Raw genomic sequence first — 24,211 nt, forward strand, 5'->3', positions numbered from 1 at the left:
TTGCCACACCAAATTAGTTATTTAGGATGAAATAAAAACCACAGCACCCAGATGTTCCTAAATCTTACCTCTTTCTGTAGCTTTCCAGCTGCCTACTCCAGTTTGTGGACTTGGGTCTTAGGGCTTAGAAAGGTCTCCTGTTCTGTTATTTTATCTGAGATAACATTATGCTTTGATAAGATTTTATATTCCTGTCCTCCATGCTCCTCTTTCATCATCTTATTCCTTTCCCCTGAATTTTGGGGTATTCTCTCAAAATTTTCTTCTACCCTATTTATTTTGTGTTAACTTTTCTGGTGCAGTTTTAAATTTCTTATGTGTACATAGTTCTTCCTAATCTTAGTTGTGGCATCTTAGTAACTGCTAAGTCATTTAAAAATGCATTATTCTGACCTTTCAGAAAGCAGGATTCGGACTTTTGAAAAACAGTTCTTTGCTGTTTCCTTCAGTACGTTTATTCCTGAGGGGAGCATTTATTTGGTTTCTTTTAAGTGGTTCTCTCATTTTTTTTTAGGTTCAGTGTTTTTCTCTTCCTCACCCTTAAAAAAAGAAATTGATAACTGTCAGCTGTTAACTCAGACTCAAATAGGAGTTCAGCTGTATCCTGTCATAACAGATGTTGGTCTTAAGGAATTTTTAAAATTCTAACAATCTAGAGAAAATTATCAGAGTCACAGGAAGCTTTGCCTCTGTACTAAAAAATTCTTCTGAACCCCTCTCCTTTATGCACACTTCTGCGCCAGCCATGCCAGCGACAAGGCCTGGGTGTACCTAACCTGGATCTTTCCAAGCCTGGGCTTCCTTAGTGCTATCCAGGACTCAGCCTGTCACCCTTGATCGAAGAAGAATCTTGGAGTTGCATAATGATGCCAGTAGGGTCCAAATATTAGTAATTGACACAGAGTGGGGAGTGCAAACAGTGTCCCCTGTTGGTTTTCCATCTGCCCTTGCTTCTAGCACTCCCTTCCTTGAGTTACGGGTCCTTGGAGAAGCCTGCGTGAGGGACAGCAGCTTTCTCCCAGGAGGAAGGGAGGTCTCCTATGGGCTTTATCTGGCTTCCTTCTACTTATACCACATCTGTCCAGTATGTCGTAGAGTTGTTAGTTTCTGGAAAATAAAGATTGTTCTTTGTTTCACAGTGATTTTATCTGTGTGTGTATATATATATATCTGTATCTACCTATTTATATATTCTTCCTATTTTTATATTCTCATTATTTCAATAGAATTTTTTTAAAATGTGGAAGACAGTGAACAGTCATCTCTCTGTCATTTTGCCCAGAGTATAGAATTTTTATTAACACATTCAATTTGATAAGTACAAGCATATAATTATTGTTAAGGTTTATGCTTATATACCAAATTTATATAAAGCTAATTTCATTTAAATTTTATAACTGTCCAGAAGTTAATTAGTACTTATTATTTGCTTTTTAGAAAATGGATACTACATCTCTATTACCAAGAGTTTTAGATATGGATCTGACGATATTACATATAGAAATTTGCCCCAAGGACATTCTGGTGAAATTTCAAGGCAGAAGTAATATTGAATGTGAGTTTGACTACCATATATTGCAGAGGGAAATACAGCATATTCCAAAAGTAAAAAATAATGTGGACATTGATGACTTTTGTTTGGTAGAAGAAAGAGTATCTGGAGAATGGCAGAGAGGAAGAGTTTTGGAAAGGAAAAATGAACTCTATACGGTGCTCCTCATAGACCGCGGGGAGGAGCTGAGCGTCAGCAGTGTGCAGGTTGCTTCAGCCTGCAGCAACGTCTTTGAACTACCACCCAGGGTGGTGGTTGGTATTTTTGCAAACATACTACCAGTTGGAGAAAAATGGCCTCCTAAGGCTTTGAATTATTTCAAGTCATTAGTAGGACTGCAAGTGAAAGGTTGTGTCATACAAGCTCTTTTGCCTCTTCAAATGATCCTTTTTGAGGTGCCAAAAATTATATCCCAGGTTCTTGAATTAAAATTAGGAAGACTTATTGATGGGGACTCATTTCGTCTTATTGTGGAAATGTTAAAAGAATTCCCACAACAAATTCCCGATTTATTACAACATTTGACACCTGAATTATCATTAAATAATAATGATACTTTACTTGATATCCGACACGTTCTGGATAGTTTGCAGCCATCTTTGTCAATAGGTAGTATTGAAAGTGTAAAGGTATCATCAGCACTGAGTCCAAGTAAATTTTATTGTCAATTAATTAAATGGATTCCAGAGTTAGAAGACTTGACAGTGTGCATGAATTTGCATTATGATATTATCAGTCAAGAAAGTAGTCCTACATGTGATAATTTTGGACTACTCTGTGTTGCGAAAAGGAGAAATGGACAGTGGCATAGAGGAATTCTTCAGCAGCTCTTGCCCAATAATCAAGTGAAAATTTGGTTTATGGATTATGGCAGTAGTGAGGCTATACCCTCAATTCATGTAAAGAAACTTAAACAGGATTTTATTTCAGTACCGTTGTTTTCATTTCCGTGTTCGCTAACATATTTACACAGCCCAAATATCGATGCAAGAAAATTTCAACTCAGTGTATTTAAACAAGCCTTGTTAGGACAGATAGTGTATGCACACATTGATTGGCTCAATAAGGAAGAGCATTTGTATTATGTAACATTACAAACTCAAGAGTCTACAACTAATTCTAAGTGTCTGCTGAAGACTGTAGGCACACAAGTACTTTGTCCAGTGTCTGATTTAAAAATCTCTAATATGTTGAGAGAGACTAGTGCTTTTGATGTAAACAGCTTTGCAGTTGAGAGTTTTATTGGAAATACTGAACAGTTGATAAACTCTCTAAATAATAAAGGTACTTTGAAAGTAGGTTTTCCTATTAAAACTGTAGAAATGGAGATAGAAGCTGCCTACATAGCTTTTGTAGCATATGTATTAAACCCATCAAATTTCTGGGTACGCACCAATAAACATCAGAATGAATTTCAAGATATAATGAAAAATATAAACAAATTTTATGATTTGTGTGAAAATGATGAACTAATTCTAAGAAACCCAGAACCTGGATTATTTTGTTGTGCGAGATATAGCAAGGACAGACGTTTTTACAGAGCTGTCATCAATGAAATTAATGGTTATAAGATTAATGTTTATTTTTTGGATTATGGAAATACTGATTCCATACCATTTTTTGATGTAAGAACTTTGCTTCCAGAGTTTTGTGAATTGCCTGCCTTAGCCATGTGCTGCTCACTTGCACATATATTTCCTGTGGAAGATATTTGGGTGAAGGCAGCAACTGATTATTTTAAAAAAATTGTCTTGAACAAAGCAATTTTGCTTCAAGTTATAGCAAAAAAAGATGACAAGTACACTGTAAATATTCAGAGTATTGAAGCTTCTGAAAATACTGATGTTGTGTCTCTTATGGTACAAGCTGGATATGCAGAATATTGGGAAGTAGAGCCAGAATGTTATCCAAAATCTTTAAGTCAATATTCAGTGCTAAATTTAAAATCAAAAAACAAAGTTAATATTAAGAAGATCTTATCTGCCCTTCCTGAAGGACGTAAACCTAAAAAGTATCATTCAAATAAGCTTAAAGAAAGTAATTTGTTAAAGTCCCCAGCTATTAATTTCTCTAATTTAAAAAATCCTTTCACCTTGTCTGTGGGACCTGAGTCACCATGGCCTTATAAAGAATACATGTTTAAACCAGGAACAGTCCTTGAAGTTAAGTGTTCTTATTGTTATGGCCCAGGTGACTTTTCATGCCAGCTCCAGTGTAAGCTAGAAGACCTAAAATTACTAATGGAACAAATTCAGAATTATTACAGCATTCACTCTGATCCTTATCAGGTTGGGCAGGTAGCTTGTGTTGCTAAGTATTCCAAAGATCGGAAGTGGTATAGAGCTACTATTTTGACTCCAGTGTCAAATAAAGAAGTTGATGTAGTTTTTGTTGATTATGGTTACCAGGAAAGAGTTTTAATTAAGGATCTTTGTGCGATTAACCCATATTTTCTTTTTTTAGAAGGCCAAGCCTTCAGATGTAGACTTAACCATTTAGTTGAACCCATTAGTTGTAAAGTATTAAGTTGGACAAGAGAAGCATGCAGAGACTTTGGGAATTTTATTTCATCGTCCAGAGGGTTATTGACTTGTGTCATCTGTGCCCTAGTTCTTATACATCCAAACCATTTATGTAACTTGGTGGATTTACAATATCCATTTACTAGTGCAAAAGAATTTCTTATTAATCATGGCTCTGCACAGTATAGTACATTATCAAAGCCATTCCCATCTTCAGCTAGTCTTTACAGCTACTATTATTCTTCCTTTAATATAAAAATTGGAAGTGAGGAAGAAATATATATATCTCATATATATAGTCCCAAAAAGTTTTATTGCCAACTTAGTAGAAATAATAAAGACCTGGAGATAATAGAAACAAAAATCACAGAGATTAATAACCTCAAAGATTGTCCAAAATATTCTAGCAAAAAGAGATTGTGCATATGTAAGTATATAGAGGATGGTTTCTCTTATAGAGCTTTAGCAATGCCAAAGTCAGATTCATTATCCGAATTTCTGGTCTATTTTGTGGACTTTGGAAATAAGCAATTAGTAGAAGAAAGTATGTTGAGGGCTATTTCAGATCAGTTTCCAGAGTTGCTGTTTATACCTATGCAAGCTATTAAGTGCTTTTTGTCAGATCTTAGAGATGTAGATATTCCAGCAGAAATCAATAGATGGTTTGAAGATAGTTTCTTGGGAAAACCACTAAGGGCAGTAATATTGTCCAGGGAGTCAGATGGCCAGCTTGGCGTAGAATTGTATGATGGATATCAACATATAAATCAGAAAATTAAAATGTTGCTTCATGCTTATGGAAAAAAAGATTGTGACCCAGCATACTGCGTGGAAAAGGGTCATAAAATAAATGAGAATAAGAGACTTGCTGTTTCTTTGAAAGGCAAAATAGAAAACTATCACCATGATATGATAAATAAAACTAGTCTAGTGACATATTCTGAAAGCAAAATACATCAATTAATGAATTCCAAAAGTATGTATGTGCAGCTTTTGAAACCATCAGTTTGTTATAATATTGAACCTGTGTCCAAAAACAAGGTAAATAAGTCTTCAAGTGATGGACTTAAAAATAAAGGTGTAAAAGTTGTCCCCGGATCTGCATGTACTCTTGATGAAAGTGATGTGGGCAAGAAATCAGTAAGGATTGTGTCACAGTCTTTTATCAGAGAATTACATCAGGTAGCCTCACAAAACCCATATAGTCTCACAAGACCACAGATCACAGACCTTCCTGAACCCAAAATTTACTTGAATGCCAGAGTTAAAGGATATGTTTCTAACATCAGCAACCCAGCAAGTTTCCATATCCATCTTGAGGAGAGTGAGAATGTAATCATCAGACTTGCAGCTGCTCTGAATGAAAGAAGAGCAGCTATCATGAGTGAGAGAAAGCCAGTCAAACCCATGGTGGGAGATCTCGTAATTGCAGAATACGCCACTGAAAATGCCATTTACAGAGCAGTTATTAAGAACATCTTGCCAGGAAATTTTTTTGAAGTGGAATTTATTGACTATGGTAACACTGAAGTAGTAAACTTATCTAAAATTTATGAACTTAAGAGAGAATTCTTAACTATTCCTCAGCTGGGACTCCACTCTTTTCTCAGTGGAGTCAAGTGGAATGAGCCTGGTGAAATATGGGACAGTAAAACTGTAGATTATTTTGCTTCACGAGTAAGTAACAAAACAGTTTCTTGTGAGTTTTTGAGAAAGCATGAGCAGAAATGGGAAGTGAACATAATCTGTGATGAAAAGTGTGTCATTAATGAACTACTGAAATGGACAGCATGTCCAAAACTACAGAAAACAGTATTGCAAAGGCCTCACGTTGTTTCTCAGAAGGTGAGCCCTGGTGACAACGGGGACGGGAGGAGAGGAGAAGTGACTGAGCGTGAAGGTTCTCCGGGCCTCCACTCATCCTGTGAACAGCTGGCTAACATTCCTTTTGAACAGCTAAAACCTGGACAGCTTGAAAAGGCTGAAATACTTTATGTTTCAAAAAGTGGGGCATTTTATGTGAAGTTATCTAAAAATAAAAAAAAGGTATCAGATTTATCAGTGTTAATTACTAAAGAAGTAAAACAAACTTTTTCATCAATGGAAAATATTGAAAAAGGCTTAGAATGCTTGGCAAAATCTAAAAATACTTTGAAGTGGTATCGATCAAAAGTAGAAAAAAAGTGTGTTGATGAAAAAGTGCTTGTTTTTTTAGTAGATTGTGGTAGGTATGACATAGTGCCTTTAAGTAATATCAGGGTGCTTAGTAATGAAATCAGAAATATTCCAAGACAAGCTGTGCCTTGTAAGTGGATTTGGTTTGAAAATTTTAGAAATGTGTCGTTTGAGTCCATTGTGCATTTATTTGCTCATTTGGAAATAGACATCCTTTTCCTGAAATATTTAGACTCTGCCTGGGAAGTAGACATTTTGATAGATGGTCTGTTACTTTTGGAATATTTAAATTTAAATACAGTTCATGTTGAAGAAAACAAACTTAGGTCTTCAGAAATTATTTTCAGTGTGGCATCTAAGGCTCCCGTACTGTCATGTACAGTCAGATCGTTTACTTGGGCGCGACTCCAGAACGGAGGGCGATATTCCGGGATTGCCACTGCTGTTTCCGACCCATCCGACTTCTTCATTCAGTTAGATGATTTCTTTGACACAATGAAGTCTGTCTTTATATTGCTTTCTGATCTACCAGACACCTTGCAAGCATTGTCTCAAGAGCACGTAATTCCTGGTTCTAGTTGTTTGTTCAGATGTGAATTGGAAGATCAATGGAATAGAGTAGAAATTTCCCAAGCCTCTGATCAGTCTTTACTTATTGTGTTGATTGACTATGGATTTTCCATACACATACCTTATTCAGATGTAAGAAACCTTAGAGTTGTTCCTGAGGAACTTCTGAATTTGCCAAGGCTGAGTTACCCTTGTGTCTTGTATGGTATCCTACCTGCTAACGGGAAACATTGGAATGAAGAAGCCAAAGGCTTTTTTCTAGATTTCCTCAGTAAACCAGGTTTAGTTTTTCAGCTTAGAGAATATAGTTTTGAAACAAAACTGAAAGTAGATGTCACTTGTGAGAAAAGCAACCTGGCAGATATCTTGGTTGCATGTGGCCTTGCAGTGCATTCTGATGATTCCGGTCATCTTGGTGCAGTTACTACCACTGGATCCGCCACGATCCAGTGTAAGTTACGGGGGAAGCCTGTTTGCCCAACGGTAGATCACAAGTGTTACAATAAAGAAAATGTAAATCGTACATGCACTGAGAAATGGAAGCTAAAAAAGCAGAAAACTATAAAGAGAAAAGATGTCTGTAAGAACCTCTTAAGCAAAAGCCATATTAGTAAAAGATTATATTCTAGAAGTTTAACACTGAGGAGTAAGGGTGATGGTGGAGAACATAACCCCAAAAGTACTGTCGCATCTGATAAGCGTGCAGCAGCTTCACTCTGGGGACTACCTGCTGCTCTGAAGAGTAACACCAGTTGCATTGAAAACGTGATAAAAATGCTACCAATGGAAGACAAGCAGGAAAATGAAAAAATGGACTTGAGAACAGCAGTATCAGTGCTGCATGTTAATGGAAAAACACCAGAACACTTAAAAGGTAAGTAGCCATTTTTGAAAAGTAGATTCTGTTTTTGATTCTTTAAAAGTTTGTTATGTATTAAAATTACCCAAATTAAAAATACAATGCAAGAGAATGTACTAGAAAACCTGAATAAATGAACAACCTGGGAGCTATCCCTTGAACGATAAGGTGATGCTTCACTGTCTACCTTTTCCGAATGGTAACCTTTGAGAATGGAGTCAAAGTAGAGGGGGTTTTAACCACATAGGCACGTACATGTTACATGCATGTACATTTTACAAATGATTTCAGGGGTTCACAAGACTCCTGGTGGTCCATAAGTCTCAAATTAGTAAATCTTGCTGCTGTGAGTGAGCTTCCTGAGCTCATTTTGAAGAATAAGTTTTCTGTTACATATTTTTTATCTGATGAAATACATCTTTAGTTTTTTTTTAGTGTGCTATTAGCATATTGATAATGTAGTTACATTTATAGAATAAACTGACTAGCATATTTTTTCTTAAAACTTTTAGACATCAAAGTGATTCTAAAATGTTAAAATTTACTATTTTATGTGCTATAGCATTGTCTGATTCTGCTGTGTACTTTATATTTTATTTTCTGTATGGAATAGTTCCTGAGGATTTTATGGGCTATAAAGAATGTTCCATGCTTAATGGTTCGTTAAATGCCATATTACAACTAATAACAGGTCACATTTTTTTCAGTGAGTGGAGGTTTCATGTTTTTATTGATGTATTTCAGAAAGAATATTACATTTGAATTCACATTTAGATATCTTATAAAGAACCAGTAAGTGCTTTAAAAATACCCTTTTTTCCTTTCTATTTTTGAGTCTTTTATTATTTTATTAGCAGTTACATAGAGTGCTTACTATGTTCCAGGTACTGTGCTAGGAGTTTTATATGTATTATCTCATTTAAAGCTTAACACAGCTCTATAAAGTGAGCTGGCACTAAGGTTTAAATGGAGTCTAATAACTGGTACCCCAGTTCTTTTCCTGAATTGTAAACCACTTTAAATTCTTTTTCTTTTTTTTTTAATATATCTTTATTGATTTCAGAGAGAGGAAAGGAGAGGGAGAGAGAGAGATAGAAACATCAATGATGAGAGAGTCATTGATCGAGCCCACAACCCGGGCATGTACCCTGACTGGGAATCGAACCCCGATCGCCTGGATCCTAGATCGACGCTCAACCGCTGAGCCATGCTGGCCGGGCTGTAAACCACTTCAGAAAGAGATGAGAGAAAGCCAGTTGACGAGCAAAATATCACATTTATTAAAAAATGCCAAAAGCAGTATTGATAAATGTGACATACAAACATGGGCAAATGGGTTCATCATTGCCGAATCTTTAATTTACACTTACCCACGTGGGCACATAGGAGAGCTTCTTCAAATGGGGGCCTACCCAAAACTTACAGCTTGCAGTAATGATCTCCAAAAACAAAGGGAGGTCAGAGAAAGGCTAATCTAACATAAACCACTTTTCTTCTAAATGGACCAGATTACCCTGGTCCTGGTGTGTAAGGGAGCAGAGAGAGGAGACCAGTGTTACGTTGGGACAGCTCCTCACTATTTTATGGATGAGTCTCAGGGAAATTAAATAAATCACCCGTAGACATAAAGCTTACTGAGTAACTCAGAAATCTCCAACTCCAGTCTGCTTTTACCCATTATTTATATTGCTGTCTGAAAAGTAGGTAAATTATCTGAGGAAGAGTTTTCTGTAAGCCCTTGGTCATTGGTCCATACATTTTAGCGCTTCTTTTCCCTGTGTGTATTTTTACCTTCTTTATGCTTTTCCCATAAACTTCTTTCAAGAGCCTACTTTTGGCTCCTTCCCCCCTCCTCATTCCTAACAGAGTGAATCAATACGTAAATTAAAGTGGAAGTAGCTGTCGCTAAAGCAGAGAATCAAATACTAAGTTATACTTCTGAAAAACTATTTTTGAAGTCCCATTTAAGGAAAAGTCATAACTTTGATGAGACAAATATAAGAAACAGGGTTTTGTGGACTAAGACTAGACTAAAACAAAACAAAGTCAGAAACAGCAACAAAAAACTGGTTCAGTTGCCGTGAATACTACTCGGCCTTCGACTGCTGCTGTTACTCATCCCAGGGCAGTGGAGACCACTGCTGCTCGCGGCTGTCCCTGCCTGTGGGGCTGCGAGTCTCGGGCAGCACGGTTTTCAGTAGTTCTTGGTTGCAGACATCAATACTTGAAACTCTCTTGCCTATTAAAATATTTTGAAAAGGGGCTGTAACAACAGTGCTTTTCAACCTAGCTTTGCATCGGAATTAAGAAAGGAAACTTTAAAAAATTCTGATGCCTGGGTTTCACTTTTAGATTCTATTTTAATTGGTCAGGCTATGGATTTTAAACTCCCCAGGTGATTCTGATACACAGCCAAGGTTGAGTTTTCTGGAAAACTTCCTGAATTATTTTGAGAGAGAAAATAATCCTGGACTATGTGTGAAAATGCTTAGATTCTGTCCCTCCTCTACATGGAGTTCATACTATACAGAGCCACAGTAATTCTGTGCTAAACTTAATTCAGAGTAAATATAAGAGTAAAAATGTCATTGTGCTGGAAATGGCCTAGAATTATAATGCATTTATTTTATCTCCCCCAGGTATTGCTTTAATTATAGAAGGTGCTGCCCTTACATTTAGAAAATTTTTTTAACTTTCCCATAGTTCCAGCCTATTATGAATTATCAGTATTTAATTTTTCAAGGTAATTGTTTTTATTTGTAGAGTGTTTTCTCCAGAAGTTACTAGTCTCTTTTCAGGATGTTTTGTAGGTTTTGTTGTTGTTGGTTGGTTGGTTACTTGTTTATGCTTGAATAGATCATTATGGGAACTAGAGAATGTAACAGCCTTTTAAAAAGAGCATAATGGGGGGAAAAGGGGACATCTGTAATACTTTCAACAACAAAGATAAAGTTTTTTAAAAAGCATGAAACTGTCTAGCTGTTCTTTGGTAATGGGGCAGTGCTTGATGTTGATAAGTGCTACCTTCCTGCAGTTGCTTATTTCACTGGAAGTCAACTTTGAAAGAAATCTGAAATAGCAGCCATGTTTAGGAAGGAGTGCTTAGCTGACATTTTAAATTTGAGGTAATATATGGACATCCAGAGGGTGCCTGACAGACAAGCAAACTGTCAGAATAAAGTCTGACAAGTAGTGAGGGACACAGATTGATGAATCAGTTGCATTGAATCTGACATGGTATAAAAGCTTTTTAACCTATTTGTGCCTCAGTTTCTTCATCTGTAAAATGTAGATCATCATAATAACTACTCCATTTATTGGTTTTGAGGATTTAAATAAGTAAAAACATGTAAAGCATTGTACCTAGTACCTGGTACATGGTAAATGCTCACTAACTGTTAGAAATGTCAATAATTATCATAAGAAAGCTACTACATTTGTTTTGGAAATATTTTGTGAAAAGTAACTTGAATTTCTGATACTGCTCTGCAAGAAACAAATATTTAGGACAGTGTTATTACACATGTACACACACACATTGTCATGGTTAGATTAATGGTTAAATCTGTTTTTTGAAGGTAGGATTTATGAATAAGAGACAATTACAGTTTTAAATAAAGACTGGAATAGGCTACATGTATTTTTCCAAAGTGAATATATATTACTAATTATTTAAGAAAAGATGTTTTCATTTGTTATACTGTATGTGTAATTATATATATGTCATAGTATATGTATAATTTGTTTATGCCATATTTTGTTCTATTGTGACTTTTTAGGAATTGTTAAGTAAAAAGAAATTCTGATTATAGTAGGAATTTTCAAAATAAAGTCTTGAGTAATTCTTAATAAAGTGTGTAGTACTTTGGAGATTATAGTAGAGCATACTCATTAATTTTTGCTTGTTTTTCAGTAGAGGGAGATGAAAGCTCAGATCATTTATGCATCAGTTTGGCGTCAAATGATACATAGGACACCCAGTAATTACTCTTTTGTTTTAGATGCTCCAGATACATAATAAAAGTGGTAAGCATAGGACTTCTTTTAATATTAAAGTATAGTCAAGGAATCTAGATTGTTCATATTATTTCCCCAGGAGACAATGATTAGAATGTTACAGAAATTATACGTGACCAAAAATTGTGATGTGATTTGAAAAATATTTCGTAGGATCTGTGGCTCACCCCTAAAGTACAGGTGACCCTTGAACAACAGTGGTTTGAACTGCATGGGTCCACGTATGTGTGGATTTCCCCCCAATAAATATACAGTTGGTCTTCTGGATCCCTGGGTTTCACATCCACAGATTCAACCAACTGGAGATAGAAAGCAGTATCTTCAGTCCAAGGTTGGGGATCTGCGGATGCAGAGGTCCGATATGTGTTTTGCTTTACACCATTTTATATAAGGCACTTGAGCATCCATGGATTTTGGTATTCACGGGGTTCCTGGAACCAATCCCCCTGGACACAGATGGGCTGTAGTTAAGTTTTTGGGGAGTCAAAAGTTATAGGGGATGGTCAATGGACCTAACCCCAAGTTGTTCAAGGGTAAACCTTGTATCTGATACAGTGTTCTTTGCATGTGGTTTCACAGTCATTAGATAATACCATTTTACCATTACCTTCCGATATTTTTCAGGTGTTTCTCGCCTTTGTTTCATCTGTTACTTTGTAGAGTCGTAATTGCAATCATGGGTAGTATATAGAGAGTTAATGCTACATAAATATATTCCCTAGAAAATGTAGGTCTTCTAGGACTAACACTTGTAAAAGGGTAGAGAAGTCAGACTTAATTTCATCCTTCCCTCTTTCATTCATTTTGTTTTATAGTTTCATGTATATTTTAATTTGGTTTTATACAAGGTATTTTTGGTGGTTGTGCATATTTGTGACATTCAAGAACACTACTATCTATTTGAAGGGTAGGTATTTGTCAGTGTATTTACCTGTGCATTGGAATTTATTTTGTAAGTAAACATTGAGCAAATTGTGAGTATTGTTTTAGTGTAAAGATAGAACCATAAAATTATATAAGTGTACTTAAGAGTCAGTGTAAACCAAATAGTTTGGAGGAACTGGAGAGTTGGTGATTTGAAGAGTTTTTGGAAAAACTTAGAAATTTCTTAGGCTAGCTAGCTAGGGATAATCAGTTTTATTGTTATTTGTTCATGTACATTGAATATGTTGGTATTATCATTTTTTGAAGTTAGGAAACAATTTCTAGAAATAGTGTTGTTTATGAATACTTGTGAGTTTAATTTTGGTATCCTGAAGGTAAAGTTTATTCAAGGCTAGGAAACGTTATGTATATTTTTTGCATTGCAAGTTAATCTCTGAATTCACCTATAAGGCGGTCTGGGCATGGGGTTTTGTTTGTGAGAAGACTGTTAATTACTACTTAATTTCTTGTTTTTACTTGTTATAGATGTGTTCAGTTTTTCTTTTTCTTCTGCGTCAATTCAGTTTGGGTTGTGTCATTCTAGGTATTTGTCCATCTCACCCAAATTGTCTAATTGTTGGCATAAAGTCATCATATGTCTTATAACACTTTTAATTTCTGTAGTGTCAGTAGTGATGCTCCCAGTTTCAGTTTTTACTTTGATTATTTGCCCTTTTTCAGTTTTGAAAAATTGTGGCAAAATGCACATGAAGTTTACCGTCGTAACCCTTGTTCAGTGTGGAGTTCAGTGTAGGAAGTACGTCCACATTGTGCCACCGTCACCACCATCCATCTTCAAACTCTCTTCATCTTGCAGAACTGAAACTGAGCCCGTTAAACACTAACTCCCCACTGGACCCTCCCCACGGCCCTGCAACTACCGTCCACCTTTTTATTTTTATGAAGGGTACCTCACATGAGTGGAATCACATAGTGTTTGTCCTTTTGTGACTGGCTTATTTCATGTGGCACCATGTCCTTCAGGTTCAGCATGTTGTAGGATGTGTTAGAAGTTTCTTCCTTTTGAAGGCTGGTATATTTTCAGTTTTCACAGCACCATTTACTAACAAAGACCATTCTTTGGTGAGTTGTTGTGGATTCTCTGTCGAAATCAATTGACCAAAAATGTAAGGATTAATTTGTGGACTCTTAATTTCGTTCCATTGTTCCAGTACACATTTTCTTGATTGCTATAGCTTTGGAGTATTTTCGAAAACAGAAAGTGTAAGCCCTCATATCTGTTTTTTTCCAAAACTGTTTGGCTCCCCTGGATCCCTTTTATATCCATATGAGTTTGAGGGTCATCTTGTAAATGTCCACAAAAAAACCAGCTTGAATTTTTATAGCAGTTGGTTGAATCAAGATTAATTTGGGTAGAGTTGCTGTCATAACAATATTGGCTCTTTCAAGCCATTGACGGGAATCTTTCTCTACTTGTTGACCTTTAATTTCCCTCAGCAATGCTTGTGATCTTTAGTGCATGAGTCTTGAACAGCTTTTATTATATTTATTTTAAATATTTTTTCTTTTGATGCTATTATGAAAGGTGTTTATTATTTCATTTTCTAATTGTTCATTTATAGGAATACAGTTGATTTGTGATCTTGTGTCCTCTGACCTTGCTGTGCTTGTTTGTTAACTTCTAATGTGTGTGTGTGTGTGTGTGTGTGAGCATGTGTGTTCTTCAGGATTTTCTGAATACAGGATGATATCACATGCCAATAAGTAAAATTTTACTCCTCCCTTTCCAATTTGGGTGCCTTTTCTTTGCACCAGGTGGCAGTACTTAGCACCTCCACTACAGTGTTGAAAAGAAGTAGTGAGAGCCGCCATCTAGGCCTTGCTATCTGTTTTAGGAGAAAGGCAGTCTGTCTTTCACCATTAAGTATGATTGGTTAGGTGTTTCAACCCTTAATCACATGGATGAAGTTCCTTTCTGTCTAAGTTTAGTGAGAGTTTTCATCATGAATAAACGTTTGCTTCAACTAATTATTTCCTTGGTTGTCTCTCACTTTTTCCTGCTTCTTTCCCTAATATATATTTTTTATTACATGGTAGACAATGTGGATATATATTGTAGTAGCTTTAGGGTATGTTATCTTTCTCTTAATATTTTTAATTTTCTTCTGGCAGGTAGTGAAATTGTTAATGGATCACTTGGATCCTACCTATAAGATTAAGTTGAAGGGCAGATCCATTTCAGCTAAGAGGAACACAGGAGGTCTTCCTCCTGTCACTATGTATGTCGACAGTAGCACTTTGGTCTTCTACATCAGTTTCCTTGATAAGCTGGTGTAGAGGATTTTATTTTCCAAAATAAAATTATAAACTGTGTGATGCTGTGTGGCTTCCAAGTCTGGTTCATATAAGGCTGTGCACCTCTAAGTTGTTCACTGGAATACTTGTGCTTGATGCTGAGTTGCCATGTAAGAATGCCAGTTACCCCGAGGTTGCCATGCTGCGAGGATACCCACGCCACATGGGGAGGCCATGTTCAGGTGCTTTTTAGAGAGTTTCAGCCTATGACTATTAGCGTATCCCTAGACAAGGCCTAGATGTGGAGCAGAGACAAGCCAACCCTGCTGCTTCCTGTCTGAATTTCTGCCTCACAGAATCAGTGAACATCATAATATCATTTTATTACCATGTTTTGGAATAAGTTATTATATAGCAACGATAACTAAAACAGATTTTGGTACCGGAAGGGAGAGGCTGCTATACTTTTGGACCCAGTAGCAGGCAGAAACTGCAAGAGAGGAAACCTGACAGGCCTGAAAGAGGCTATCAGTGAGGGCTTCGAGGAAGCTGGGGAAAGTGTTGGAAGCTGGAGGAAAGGAGAATGGAGACCTTTGTTAAATATAGTAAGGAACGTTAGCAAGATTGCTACTGTCATGATTTGGAAAATTGAAAATGTGTCTGTTGATCTGAGGAATCAGGCTAAATAGATTTCTAAGTGATTACTATATGCCTCCTGGTTCTTCTGTTTTTTGAATGAGCGTGCCTATAAAGTTTCTCTGTGCTCGTCCCCAAGCATACGCAGGATGTGTGTGGGCTAACATGCCGCTCTGTTCCATAGGCCTGCAGATCAAGAGGAACTCTACTTGAGAGCCCACTGCGCGGGAGCCTAATCTACACTGCACCTGATTTGGAGGATGAGGTCTGAAACCGTCCTGATCCATAATGGACTGAGACTTTGGAGATCTCGGGGAGGGTGCAGTATAGTTTTCACATGGGAATGATGTGAATTGCTGTGGCCAGAGGGCAGACTATGTTACCTTGTATTATCGGAAGATTGTCACAGTAACATTTCTCATCTCACATCCACTTACCCAGTGTGACGTTGCTGTTCCCCATAGAGAGGTCTGAGGGATCTGGTGGGCTTGTGGCTCTTTTAACCAAAGAATAGGGTAGGAGTGATGCCATGTGACTTCACACGGCTGGATCCCCAACAGTGATGTAGCTCACACCTCACTTCCTGACACACTCGCCCCTGGTGCCCTGGACCATCGTGCAGGAAATTGCCATCACACCCAGACTGTGAGAAACCGAAGCCACCTGGGAGCCATGCATAAGGACTCCTGGAAGCTGTTCTAGACTCGTCACTTGAGTTGTCCTTGCTGAGGCCCTGGGCATTGTGCAGAGATAAGCTGACTTCATTGCGCCATTTATGTCCAAATTCCTCAGCTATAAGATCCGTGGACCTAATAAAATAGTTGTATTTTATACACTAAGCTTTGAGGTAATAACTAGAACAACCGGGTAACTTAAAAACCACATTATAGGACTCATTAGACCTTTGGATGTTTAGTTAAAGTGGCTTTATAGTGAATAAAGTATGAGTTTCAGTGAAAAGTTTATGATATGCATCTTAGCTGCCTAGTGGCTTGCTTATTTATTCATTTATTTGGTTTTAGGACACTAAGGCTTTTGGCTGTATCTGATTCTAGGTAGCTGGTGTGCCCCTGCACATTAGTTTGTAGTGGTTTATTTGTAAACTTCCATTTAATTTGCATTTTGTTCTCCCACTTGGTTGAAAACTCAATAAATATAATAATTCTTTCAATACGCCTCTATTTTACACATAATTGATATGAAATACATGCATATTGATTGAACATGAAATTTTATCTTTTCAGAGGGCATAAGTCGTGAGCTTTAAAAATAATGTTATAGATGAGTGGGAAATAGGGATTATCAATATTAACTCTTCTATTAATAAAGGTAATAATCTGTCTTTTAAAGAATGTCATTGCTGTGAACTATACATCTAATTTGAATAGTTTTTATGAGGTAAAGATTGGAGGTAAAAGAGGAAATTTTTCTAGCAGTTAAGAAAAATGTTTTTATAATTTTTTGGAGGGTTTTACTGCCATCTAGTGGCATTCAGTCCTATATGGTTTAAATTCTTTTAGCTTTATTTCTGCTCATCTTTCCATGACTGTCTTCTCTTAATTTTTAATACTTTTTTTAATGAAAGAGATTTCAGGTGTCTCAAGTGAGAGTAGCAATTTTTTGAGGATGTATATTATACATATACTTCATATGTAGTTTAATATAGATAAATCGATTTGGTCATGTCATTCATTCTTGAGTGTAGGTTTTTTCCAGCACTTTTTCTTTTACTTCATTTGTTTGGATTCCCCTACCTTCCCCCTTTTTCCATTTATATGATTTCTTTCCCCTGCCCTAAAGTCGGTCATGGTAACAGCCTAGGTTTTCTCCCTGTGCATCCATGTCTGTGCATGAGTGAATACAATTATGTAAACATATAAATACAATGTACACATTTTTATATGTTTTACAAAAATAAGACCATATACAATCTTATGCAGTTTGCTTTTCTCACTTAGCATATCTTTTTGAAATCTAAGATAAGTAATAGTTCTATTTATTCATTTAAATGTATGCATAATTTTTAAAAGTATAGATGCATTTTAATTTTGTTTTCAGCATCTTCTCTATTGATAGCCATTATCTTTGCAGTTTTTGCTACCGTGGCTGTAGCAGCAGGATACATCTGTGCACCTGTATTCTAACATAGGGGTGACTCTGTTTCTCTGAGGTAGCTTTTTAGACTGAGATTGCTGGGTAAATGAATGCATTTTTAATTTTAATAGATGTTGCCATATTGCTTTCAAAAGCAGGTGAAATGTCCAATTAAAAAATGGGCAGAGGACCTAAATAGACACTTTTCCAAAGAGGACATACACATGGCCAAGAAACATATGAAAAAATGCTCAATGTCACTAATCATCGGAGAGATGCAAAATAAAACAACAATGAGGTATCACTTCACACCTGTCAGAATGGTTCCCATCAACAAATCAACAAATGACATGTGCTGGAGAGGGTGTGGAGAAAGGGGAACCCTTGCACACTGCTGGTGGGAATGCAGACTGGTGCATCCAGTGTGAAAAGCAGTGTGGAGTTTCCTCAAAAAATTAAAAATTGAACTGCCATTTGATTCAGTGATTCCACTTCTAGGAATATATCCTAAGAAGCCAGAAACATCAATCAGAAAGAATATATGCACCTCTATGTTCATAGCACAATTTACAATAGCTAAGATCTGGAGACAGCCCAAGTGCCCATCAGTAGACGAATGGACTAAAAAACTGGTTCATTTGCACAATGGAACACTATGCAGCTGTTAAAAAGAAGGATCTCTTACCTTTTGAGACAGCATGGATGGACCTGGAGAGTAATTACAAACCACAAAGAAAAATGTTCCAAGTACATCACAGAAAAAAAAAAAGATGAAAAAATCCTTAAAAACAACCAAAGGAGAAAACACACATTAGTTTGAAAGGAAAACAAATAATACTTGCAGATTACTTCTCAACATAATAGAAGTCTCAACATAATGGAAAGACATCTTTGAAAGTCTGAAAGAAAATAGCTATTCTAAAATTCTATTAAAATTAAATTCTATCCAATAATTAGAAAATACCTATCCTAAAATCCTTTATCCAATGAAAATTTCCTTGAGAATTGAAGGCAAAATATAGACAAAAATGAGAGAATTCCATCTTATAAGGCATGTGTTAAAGAAAATACTAAAGTTCTTCAGAGAGAAGCAAGGAGATTCTTGAAGTAAACACAAAAATACAGGATGAAATGAAGACCAAGTTAAATGGTAGAAATGTGGGTAAGTATAAATAACTGTTTAACACTATCAAAACAACAGAGCATGAGATTAAAATGTATGACAGCAACAACATAAAAGCAAGAAATGAGAAACGGAGTTAAGGTGGTCTACTACTCATTGTCTAAGGAGTAAAAAAAAAAAAAAAAATTATTATAGACTCTACTAAACCATGGACGCATGTGGTAGTTTTCTGGGTAGTCATTAATGGAATTATGAAATGTATCACTAAAGTTAGTAGAAAAATGCAATAAAAATAAAGTGATTGATTCAAAAGAAAGCAGAAAAAACAGGACAAATTGAAAACAAATGGTATGACAATATATAAACCAAATATATCCTAGTTACATAAATGTCAATGGAATAAACACTCCATTTAAAAGAAAAATATAGTCAGACTGGAAGAAAATAACTAAAACTAAGGTAGAAAGCTACATCAGTTTATACTCTCTAGATGTAAAAGGTTTTTTCCTCCCTCCGTATCCTTGCTGGCCCCTGATATTTGACTTCTAAATTTTTGCTTATAAACATGCTCTGAGTTCCCTCTCTTATACAGAGAATGTAGTGATGTATATTTGTAGGGATAGCTCAAAGCCATAAAAAATGCTTGCATTTTGTTCCTTATATCCCATTTTAGATTAATTTTTGCTGGGAAACAGATAACTTGGGCCTTGTGGGCAGGTACAAAAGAAACAAAAGTTTTATTTGGAGACTTTGGATCAGTAAGCTTTCATGTGATTATTTCTGGATTGCCCAAATCAGGAATGCAAGAAAAAAAATTGGACTGCCTGACTGCTTTACCTTTGTCCTCTAGACTACGCTCATCATGACGCTGTTCCCTAATCCTGTGTTCGATATTATCTGCCCACTTATAAAAAACCCTCCTCCCGTACACTCTGGATATCACCCTAGACTGAAGGAAGAGGCTCAGTCCTTATAAAGGACTGACTATATATATATTTTTAAATTAACTGTTAATTCAGCAAATATTTATTGAGATCCTATCCCCTCCCCACCCCCTCAGACTGCAACATGATTTAATATATCTGATTATATGTTTATTTCTAGAGGATAGAGACTCAATTTTTAATACTTAAGCTATCACCTCCATTTTTTAATATAGAGCTCACCATATAGTGAACATTTAACCAATATGTGCTCACTTAAACATATACTATGCAGCAGGAATAAAATTAGCTACACTATATCATTCTTCATCAACACACTTGACCTACCTTATCTCCAAAGAAGAAATCACACGGTGTGCTTCGATTTTCAGCGAGTAGCAATATGTAAGAATGAGCAGCAGGAGCAGAGGGAGAGAATCGGTGGCGATGATCAGGAAGTATGCAAATGACAAAGGCCAGAAGGACAGTGCTGCTGACGTGATCAGAAAGGTAAATTATAGAAGAACAAAACGTAATGTCAACTCCCCCCCCCCCCCGAAAAAAACAAGGGCTTGTTTCCTGTTAAATTATTTTTTATTAATTTATCTTGTCACTCTGCCCAGAACTGAAAGCTTCATGCAGTATCTGAAACTTTTCTTTGTGCATCAATCACATTGCCTGGGGTATATGGTCAGCACCTAGGAGGAGCTTCGGAGCTAATCAATTGAAAATTCACCCACACGTTCTGAATTATTCTGCCATCAGTCTGACGTGTTCAGTCGTGAGCGATTGTACTGAGTGAGCCACCGACTTTTCCCCTTGCTATCAGCAGCACAAGTCCTACAAACTGGTTTGGGGTTGATACCTCCATTTCTTTGATTTCCCTTGAATTGCCGACCTACATATCCTACTTCTTCCTTGAAATTTTCAACTGGATGCCTAGTAGCCAGTTCAAACTCAACATTTGAAAAATTAAATTCTTGTTTTTCCTTCCAAACCTGCTTCCCCCCAGTGCTCTTCATGTTAGCAATTGGCTTCCTGTTCACCTGGTTGTCGTGACAAAAACCTGATGCCATCCTTCATTGCTCTCTTTCCCTCAAAGCTCAAACACAGCCTTATTGGCACTGTCTTTAAAACAAGCCCCTCTTACGCCTCACCCCCTGCGCTGCTGCCATCGGAGTCTAAGCCGCCTCCGTTTCTTACCCGGGTTACGGCCGCGGACTTCCACCTGGTCCCCCAGCTTGTTCTTTATGTAGCTCTCTGGTTATGTTCAAAACCTCCAGTGGCTTCCTCTGGCTTTTAGAATAAAATTCAAAGTCCTTTAGTGGCCTCTAAGGCTTGGCATGAGCCGGACCCTTGCTGCCTCTCTCGTCTCGTCTTCCCCTTTTCCTGTTACTCACTGTTCCACTTACTGATCTTTAAACATGTTTTTACCTCCGGACCTTTGTATGTACTATTCCTTAGCCTAAGATGCTTTTCCTTAGAGATCTGCTTCATTCGAGTCTCTTGTTTAAGTATTGCCTTATTATAGAAGCCAGTCCTGACCATTGACTTGAACATATTCTTACCTCTCCAACTCTCGGCTCCCTTGTTCTGCCTTATTTAATAACATCGATGACAAACTGATGTTATGGCAGGTACTTACTTATTTTTACCTCCCCTCTCAAGAAGGTAAGCTCTTCGAAGGAAAGAGATGTGCTTTTCTTGCTCACTGCACTCCCTGCACTTTGGGCTGTTACTGACATGGTGTGTTATATGTGCCCAATAAATGGGTGTTGAATAATGCATAAATAAGCATGATTTCTGACTGTGACAGAATTTCTCTTGGTGTTCAATTCAGAACACATCTGCTTGCTTGTCTTTCTTGCATGAGATTTGGCTCTAAAGAAGGTTGAAGTTTATTTTATGAGTGTGCCGTTAATTTGTGTGTCTTCAAACTTACACTGTTCTGAATTTTTAAGTTTGTGCATTTTTTTAAGGATAATTTATTATGCCTTTTATGTTTTGTAATTCACTCTCAGGAAGATGGACTGAAAAATAGTGAGGTCTTTTAGAATTTAAAAGTAGAAATTTTGGCCACCAGATGGAGACCTAGTACTGATTTTTAATGATAGGCTGACTATCTGAGAAGTAATCATAAAAAGTAAAAAAAAAAAATAAAAATAAAAATGCTTAATCCAAATACTTTGATTTTTCCCGTCCTATTTTGTATATTTCTAACAAGTTTTAACCTTTAGATATGTTTTTACCTATATTCAGGAAGGTTTGGTATGGTTAGCAAGTTGTAGTAAAAAGGAATCATAATAGATTCATTCACAGATCATTCAGACATCAGGTACTTGGCCGATGCTGGAGATGTGTGGGGTGGGTCAGTGGTACGGTCTCGGGAGTTGGGGGGTTTGTGTTAGATATGATTCATCTTCAAGAAACTGGAATCCTAACTGAGGTTAATGTCAGGAGTTTATATGGGGATAGTTTCCATTCCCCTCTCTTTTGTAGCTATCAGGTGGAAAGAACTGAATTTATATTACTTCTCAGTTCATAGCATATTACTGTCGTCAACCCGTGCCTTACCTACTGCTGTTAGATTTCATGTTTATTTTCCTTCCTTCCTTCATCATTGCTACTTCCATTCCTTTCTCCTTACAGGTACCCATCCTAACATGTTTGAAATGTGTCCTCAAGTACATGTGCATCCTTGTGTATTTCTAGTCATGCTGTGTGTATTTTTAATTTGCGTAAATAATACTGTACTGTAGATATTTCATACTTTTCTCAGTCATGACAATGACTCTGGGATCTATCCATGTCGCTGTATGACATCTAGTTTGTCATAGTTAATTGTGGAACATCTAGTCTAACTACTGGAATAGTATTTTATTTTACGCACCTGCCACATTTTACTCTTCCGTTTCCCTGCGCGTGGACGCTCAGCCTTCGTTTTTCCGCTGCCTGAGTGTACCGCGGTGAACTACCCCGTCTTGGCCCCTTCCCGGAACTCCGTGAGCAAGGGTTCACCTGTGACGTGTAGTCAGACGTGGAATCCGTGGGGCTACTGGGCCAGTGGATACGGCCAGATTGTTTGTGGGTGACACCTACCAGCAGTGCCTGACGCTTGTACTTCTTAGAGCTTTGCTAACACTTAGTATTTGTTCCTTTGAAATTTTTGTAAATCTGATTGTATAAATTGGTATTTTATTACTGAAATTTGTATTTCTCTGGTTACTAGTGAGTTTAATTATCCCTTCATTTATTTGTTAGCCATTCCGGCCCTCATTTCAAATAATTGTTTATTCTTCTTTGCCCATCTGTAAGTTTTCATTTTTTACATCTTGGTATGTAAATAGTCCTAATATTACATATTAATATTACATATTAATCTATTACTGGCTTTAGATATTACAGTTATCTTCTCCCAGTGAGTTAATGCTGTTTACGGCATTTTTCTGTTGAATAGTCTAATCATTTTTTCTTAAATGTATGATTTGTGCTTTTTGGAACTAATTTAAGAAATTTTTATAATTAGTTCATGTAGATATTTATTAACATTTTCTTATAATTTCTGTCTTACATTTTTTATTTTTACACTTCACATTTAGATCTTTGATCCACCTGAATTTCAGTTTTGATTATGATATAATGTAAGGACCATTTTCTCCATATGTTTTCTTTAATTTCTTAACCCCTTTGTGGTTGTAACAACTTATACTCCCATTAACCTTTTATTCTGCACATGACCAACATTTGGTTTTATTTTTAACGTTTGTTGGTCAGTTTACTAGATGATAAAGGATGCTTTGTTGCAGTTGAGCATTTCCCTTGTGTTTAATGAGCATTTCTAATTCTTGTGTGACTTACCACTCACTCCTTTTTGCCCATCTTTGTTAAAATGTCATCTACTCCGTGACTCCTCCCTTGACTATCCTATTTTAAAATTGCAACTTCCCCACCATACATTCCTGATCCTCCTTAAATTACTCAGTTTTTTAGTTTTTTTCCACAGTGCTTATCATCTTCTAATATTTAATTTTTATGTTAACTGTTTATTATTCACCTCTCATGGAAATCTCTATAGAATGTCAACTGCATGAGGCAAGGATTGTTGTATGTTTTATGCACTGATGTACTTAGAATAATGCCTGGAGAGTGGTAGGTAGTTGTTATAGGCTGCCCTTCAGCCACCTCCAAAATCATATGCTTAATCCCTGTACATCAGAATGTGACTGTATTTGCAGAGAGGGTCTTTAAAGAAGTAATTATGTTCAACTGAGGTCATTAGGGTGGGTCTTAATCTGATATGACTGGTGTCCTTATAAGAAGAGGAACTTTGGACACAGACATCTACAGAGGGATGTCTATGTGAAGATTCGGGGGCAAGACAGCCATCTCCCTGTCAAGGAGAGAGACCTCAGAGAAATACCCTGCCGAAACCTTGATTTTGGACTTCTCACCTCTAGAGTGATGAGAAAATAAATTACTGTTTGAGCCACCCAGCCTCTGGTACTTTGATCTGGTAACCCTAGCCAGTGAATACAGGGCTCAAGATGGATTCGTTGGGGT

The 24,211-nt window shown here is 36.7% G+C and overlaps 1 protein-coding gene across 1 annotated transcript; it reads left to right on the plus strand.

Moving 5' to 3' along the window:
- Positions 1 to 1,440: 1,440 nt before the first annotated feature.
- On the plus strand, positions 1,441 to 15,873 carry TDRD15 (tudor domain containing 15; the record flags this gene model as incomplete). Its single annotated transcript, XM_081155854.1, has 3 exons — positions 1,441 to 7,693; positions 11,592 to 11,646; positions 15,696 to 15,873. The coding sequence occupies 3 exons, from the start codon at positions 1,441 to 1,443 to the stop codon at positions 15,745 to 15,747; spliced, it is 6,360 nt and encodes a 2,119-aa protein (XP_081011980.1). The 3' UTR covers positions 15,748 to 15,873.
- Positions 15,874 to 24,211: the final 8,338 nt, after the last annotated feature.

The sequence above is a fragment of the Miniopterus schreibersii genome (assembly GCF_964146895.1).
Source record: "Miniopterus schreibersii genome assembly, chromosome: 13".
Lineage (NCBI taxonomy): Eukaryota > Metazoa > Chordata > Mammalia > Chiroptera > Miniopteridae > Miniopterus > Miniopterus schreibersii.